Source organism: Podarcis muralis, chromosome 10 (genome assembly GCF_964188315.1).
Source record: "Podarcis muralis chromosome 10, rPodMur119.hap1.1, whole genome shotgun sequence".
Lineage (NCBI taxonomy): Eukaryota > Metazoa > Chordata > Lepidosauria > Squamata > Lacertidae > Podarcis > Podarcis muralis.
Genome location: NC_135664.1, coordinates 21,916,614 through 21,923,221, shown reverse-complemented (window position 1 = coordinate 21,923,221; position 6,608 = coordinate 21,916,614). Strand labels below are relative to the sequence as shown.

At 50.7% G+C, this 6,608-nt stretch overlaps 1 protein-coding gene across 1 annotated transcript in view; it reads left to right on the top strand.

Annotated features, from left to right (window-relative positions):
* The first annotated feature begins 1,920 nt into the window (after window positions 1-1,920).
* Window positions 1,921-6,608, top strand: part of KCND2 (potassium voltage-gated channel subfamily D member 2) — a 284,185-nt gene continuing 279,497 nt past the window's right edge. The window contains exons 1-2 of the mRNA XM_028746183.2: window positions 1,921-2,565; window positions 4,983-6,149. Of these exons, the coding sequence (XP_028602016.2) occupies window positions 5,035-6,149 (1,115 nt within the window). The 5' untranslated portion in view covers window positions 1,921-2,565; window positions 4,983-5,034. The remainder of the gene's footprint in view (window positions 2,566-4,982; window positions 6,150-6,608) is intronic.

Here is a 6,608-nt window from a genome sequence, read left to right as displayed (position 1 = left end):
TTTCCTTAGGTTATCTTAGATTTAAGCACACTCTTGTGCAATTCCCACTTTCTCTAGGAGGGTCCCCTGATCTTCTGGAGAGGCTTTTTTTGGGGGGGGGGGAGAAAGTGCCTTCAAATAAGATGATGAGAAAGGAAACATTGCTTCCATTGTCTTCATTAAGTTTCCACTAGTTATTGGCTTCAGTTAAGATCTGTAGCTAAAATTGCCCTATTAATTCTTTTTGTGGTTCTACTGCACATTGTCTTCTTTACATTTATACAATAGTGATTTACCACCACCACTGCTTTCTCATCATTCAGCACATCATCATCTTAACCTAGGATTTATAATCCAATTTTGAGCAATAGCTCAGTTGCTTAGCACGTGGTACTGATAATGCCAAGGTTGCAGGTTCGATCCCCGTATGGGACAGCCGCATATTCCTGCATTGCAGGAGTTGGACTAGATGATCCTCAGGGTCCCTTCCAACTCTATGATTCTAAGAACTGAAAGATATACTAGATTCCAGAACTATATTCCACCAAACCTCTCAGCTGTGACCCCAGTAAGCAAGGCTTTAGTGAGGTGGGTGCTGCACAGTGCACACACAGGGCAGGACCTTCCTGTTTTGCCTTAAAGGTAAAGGGACCCCTGACCATCAGGTCCACTAGTGACCGACTCTGGGGTTGCGGTGCTCATCTCACTTTATTGGCCGAGGGAGCCGGTGTACAGCTTCCGGGTCATGTGGCGAACCAGAGCAGCGCACGGAAACGCCATTTACCTTCCCGCCAGAGCGGTACCTATTTATCTACTTGCATTTTGACGTGCTTTCAAACTGCTAGGTTGGCAGGAAAGGATGGGCCACCCCACATTGCGGCAGAATGAATATCAGTAGGAAGAGCACCATGTGTTCAAAGTTTGACTGTGTGGCATGTGGTGTACAGCTTAGATGCATGTATGATATGATTCGATTACACGCATCTAAGCTGTACACCACAGGCCACACATTCCTGATTTGCCTCAGGCGGCATAATGGGGTGGGTCGCTTCTGGTTCCTCTATATACAATTAAATTCCTGGTTCATATATTCTTGGGAAGAAAAAGAGAGGAGAGGATGCCTTTCCCCGACATCCAGTTCTTATGCAGATATAATTTTTGGACCAAGAAGCATTTCAGTCCTGTAACATCACCCCAGGCTGAAGTGGTCCAGCTCAGACAACAGGTATCAACCATTTCTGAAGTTGGAGCCATGAAGGTGCAGCGGAGACTTACTCGTCCTCTACGCGCCATCTAGCGGTCAAAAAGAAAAGGATTCTGGTTTTCCAAAGCGGACGGCGATAAGCGAAGATGATTTGGAAAACGAGAGAGAGAGAGAGAGAGAGAGAGAGAGAGAGAGAGAGAGAGAGAGAGAGAGAGAGAGAGAGAGAGAAACCTCCCAGGAATGACGATCATTTTCGAAAGCTGGTTCAAGGCGATTTGGCCAGCGGCTGCAAAACACAGCGAAACATTGCATAACCTCAGCTTACTTGCTTGTCATTTGCAAATGGCCATTCTTGGGAATCCCACAAAGTTTCAGAAATATTAGAAAACGGGGGGGGGGGGGGGGGAGAGAGGGAGAGAGAGAAACCACCTTCTGCAAAGACTCATTCAGAAAACGTGTGTGGTGGGGCAGACGGACAACCAAGGTGTCGCCTGCGTGATTCCGATGGGGGCAGAGCGACACACACACACACACACACACCCGCTGCCCCTTCGCCTGTGTTGCCAAGCCGGAGTGTGCACCGATTTGCAATTCTCTTTGTTCCTCTCCGGATCGATGCCCTCCTCCTCCTCCTCCTCCGCACCGGGACTCCCTCCGCCTTCCCGCCCCCCCCCCCCCCGCGCCGCCCCAGTGACATTTGCCGGGTGGGAGGAGGCGAAAGAGGCGCCTGTGTGAAATCATAACCTGCAGCAGCGGCGGCGGCAGCAGCAGCAGGGTGGGCTTCTCTCCCCTCCTCCGCCTCCTGCTGCTGCCGTCTTCCCCGCTTCCTTCTCCGCAGCCCCGCCAGCCCCGAGCGGCGACAGGAGCGGCAGCAGCATCCTCGGCGGCGGCGGCGGCAAGCAAGAAGCGCCCCCCCCTCGCCCGGCTCTGCCAGGCATGGGCCACCCACTGGAAAGGCAGCAGCAGCAGCAGCGAGGAGGAAGCCGGTCTTCGCCCCCAGCCCTGCCCTCCGCCAGCAGCAGCAGCCCGCGGCATGGACGGCGGCAGCAGCAGCAGCCCTCCGACTGCCTGACTGGAACCGCCGCCGCCGCCGCCGAGCAGGGCTGGTTCCTGAGAGGAGGAGGAGGAGGAGGAGAGGAAGAAGAAGAAGCGGGTCTGCATTGAGCCGCCAGCAGGCGGGATTGCGTCGCTCTCGCCACACGCCCACCGGCCGCCCCGCCGCCCGCCCGCCGTCGAACTTGTTGCTGAGGGGAAGCGGCGGGAAGAAGGGGCGGGCGGAGGAGGAGAAGCCTCTCGCGGAGAGAGGGGGGGGGGAGAGACGCACGCGCGCCCGCCACCTCCATGCCAAACGGGGCGCCCCGGCCACGAGGCGACTTCGCCAGGTGAGGAGATACTGCGAGGGAGGGAGGGAGGGAGAGACGGAGCCCACCTCAGGAAAGAGACACCCCCCCTCACCTCCTCGCCTCCACACACCGGTCACACGCCCCTACTCCATATTATTAGGAAGCCGCGCACACACACACGGGTCAGCAACGGGGTTGTTGGGTTTTTTTAATGTTTAATTCCCTCTCTCTCCGCTGCCGCCGCCAGAGGTTTTGGGCGCCGCGCCACCTGCTCGGCAGCATCAAGTGGCGGGGCGAGTTTGCGAGGGCTCGAGAGGCGGCCAGGCGAGGCGGCGCTGAGGGAAGGCGCGCGCCTTTTTCGCTCTTTTTTTTTTTTTTTTTGGGCGGGCGAGGCGAATTCGGGCGAAGGGGGGGGGGTGTTGCAGGAAGCGGGTGGGGTGGGGAACCGAGAGCACTCTGGGCTCCCCAGACAACGGAGGCAGTTTATTTGCTTTCTAATCTCTTTCATTAGATTGTTGGGGGGGGGGTCCCCAGGGGGGGAAAAATCACACCCACCCCACCAGCCCCATTTCCTCCCAGAGACTACAAAATGAACTTCCTGCCTATGTCCTCCTGCGCCCCCCCCGCGTGTCCTCGGTTTCATATTGCCCATAAATCTCTTTTTTGTGGAACTGTTGCTGGAACTGTTTTCTTTTGCGTGAGCTGTATTTCCCCCTCTCCCTCCTAGTATCTTCGGACTCCCCAAGCTTACTTATTTTCTGACATCCCTGTACTCCCTAAGGCACGGCGGGGGCAGGGGGCAGATGTCCCCCCTAGATCAAGTAAAACAATAGAAAGAACTAATTGACCTCTCACGTCAGTTCTGCCCCCCCTAACCAAAGTCCCGCCCTCTAACAAAGTCCTGCCTATGCCCATGCCCCAAGGCACCCATAAACACCCACACTTGCTCATAGGACCCCAAGGTGTCTTCAACCTTTCCTGAAGATGGTCAGGCAGGAGATTTCCCTCCTGCTCCCCAGACACCCACTGACCCTCCCTTCCTCTTCCTGAACTATGAATACTCTAGTCTAGCCTAACTTGACTGCATCTGCAAACTCAAATCAGTTGGGTTCCCCTCTACCCACACCAGCACCCTCCAAGTTCCATCCTTATCCTCTCAGGAACAAACTCCCAACACCTCTCCCTCCCTCCCTCTCTTCCCCTCCAACTTCTCCTTCATTTCCCCCCTCCCTGACCTGAAGCTCCTGCCTTTTCTCTCTCCATTTAATAAAATATGCCCCCCCCCTTCATAAGAACCTCTCCCTCAGAGTTTCCTACTTTTATTCCTGCACCCACAACTGGTCCTTCTTCAAAATGTGAGAAACTCACATTTTGACTTTCCCCAATTGTTCAATATGCCCACCTTGCTTACTAAGGTACTCTATTTCTTTTTTCCTCTTCACCTTCCCTAAGACAGCTTGCAGAATCCAGGTCCCATTTTCTTCTAAACACCTGTTCCTTCAATCACCTGTTCCTCAGAAGTCAAACCGTCCCTCCACAAGTTTTCTTAAAAGAATGCTTGTCTTTCCCTAACTTTTAAGTTACTGGTTTGCCTTTATCCCTCTGCCCTGTTTCCCCAGAACAGGAGGAGTCTGGAGAAGGTGAGTGATGGGTTGACATGTTGTGGAATCAGCTGTGAATTCAGAGTGGACATTTTCTTCCTAAACCTGCTGTTTCCTAATAAATGGATGTGGAAAAATTAGCAAGTGTTCCTTCAGCAGCATAGCTTAAGGATTTACCAAAGGGAACATAGCATAATCATCTGCTCTCTCTCTTCATTTCCAAGCCAGATATTTGCAGCTGATGGCTAATGTAGGAGTAGGTGGGAAGGGATTTGGGCTTGGAGTGCATCTCCAGGAATCAGGACAGTACAGGAATTGTTCCTAGCTAGTAGATTGCGCCTTTGGCCTGGAATATTATCTAACTGCTGCTTATTGGACCTGGCAGGCTGGCTGACTGATTACCTCTTGCAGCTGCTGCCCTATTGCTGTATTTTTCTGCATGTGGAGATTTCCTTATCAGGAACCAAGTGGCAGAGACAGGAGGTGCCAGTTTGGGGATTATAGTACTACATGACATCTATCCAGCTACCATCAATAGTTAATATACAAAATCCGATTTCTTAGTCTGACTTGAATAATGATGGAATGGTGGCAAATGAGAGAAGGTGACATAGAGTAAGAGGGGAGAAATGGCTAAGGTTTTCATTATGTACTCAGAGTATGTTGATACTGCTCTTCACTCTATGAGATGATCCCAACAGTAGAACACCAAGTAACACATTGGTAGACTAAACATATAAAATAATAGAATGATAAAATAAACCTCAAAGCAACAGACATAAACATAGAAATTTATATTCTTTGGAAATAGCAGGCATCCTAATTTCTTGGTACATTTTGTTTTATTTTATGTAGACTGGATTATTTCTAAAAAGAACCCCTGGGCAAACCAGTAGCAACTTACACCATGGCAGCAGGAGTAGCAGCATGGCTGCCTTTTGCTCGGGCAGCTGCTATAGGATGGATGCCGGTGGCCACAAACCCCATGCCGACTGCCCCTCGCCAAGAGAGGAAGCGTAGCCAGGACTCTCTGATTGTGCTGAATGTCAGTGGCACCCAGTTCCAGACCTGGCTGGATACCCTGGAACGCTACCCTGACACGCTGCTGGGCAGCTCAGAAAGGGATTTCTTCTACCATCCTGAGACGCAGCAATACTTTTTCGACCGGGACCCTGACATCTTCCGACACATCCTCAATTTCTACCGAACAGGGAAGCTACACTACCCGCGTCAAGAGTGCATCTCAGCCTATGATGAGGAGTTGGCCTTCTTTGGTATAATCCCCGAGATCATTGGTGACTGTTGCTATGAGGAATATAAGGACCGGCGGCGGGAAAATGCCGAACGTCTTCAGGATGATGCTGATCAGGATAATGCCGATGAATGCAATCTGCCCTCCATGACAGCGCGGGAGAGGATGTGGCGGGCCTTTGAGAATCCACACACCAGCACGCTGGCCCTGGTATTTTACTATGTTACGGGCTTCTTCATTGCCGTCTCCGTCCTTGCCAATGTAGTGGAGACAGTACCCTGTGGGCTAAGTCCTGGTACCATCAAGGAGCTGTCCTGTGGAGAGCGCTATGATGTGGCTTTCTTCTGCCTGGATACGGCCTGTGTCATGATCTTCACAGTTGAGTATCTGTTGCGTCTAGTGGCCGCCCCGAGCCGTTACAAGTTTGTGCGTAGTGTCATGAGCATCATTGATGTAGTGGCCATTATGCCCTATTACATTGGTCTTGTGATGACCAACAATGAGGATGTCAGTGGGGCCTTTGTAACACTGCGTGTCTTCCGTGTCTTCCGGATCTTTAAGTTTTCCCGCCACTCGCAGGGTTTGCGCATCCTGGGCTACACTCTGAAAAGCTGTGCATCAGAGCTTGGCTTTCTCCTCTTTTCTCTCACTATGGCCATCATAATCTTTGCTACGGTCATGTTCTATGCTGAGAAAGGCTCAACGTCCACCAAATTCACCAGCATCCCTGCAGCTTTCTGGTATACCATTGTCACTATGACCACCCTTGGGTAAGTGCATATTGGTTTTGGTAGCTACCTGAGCAGAATATAAAAAAAGCCATGTTGCCATGATTGCTTTTCCGATTTTGTGTTTCAAAATTGCGTGAGGAAAGTGACAATGTACACCTGTCTTTTGATCAAGGAAGTGCCTCTGATCTAACTGTCTGTGGTGATGTGCAGAAGTATGGGAGTTCTCCATCTCTAATTGAGCACAATAATGAGAGGTCCTTGCAATTGTAAGATCGCTTTAATTTTAATATTTTTCCTCTTGCATATTGAGATCCCAGTGTTTAAATTTCCATTCACCTACCTCCGTTTGAATGTTAGGGAACAACAGGTGATGAGTTACATGCTTGAAATCCAATTTAAAATTTGGTGATCTTGCTCTCATGTTAGTGTTGGACCAAAATTGTAAATTCTTTTAAAATATTTTAAAGGTGAATGTATCTGTCCAAGAAAGAGTAAGTA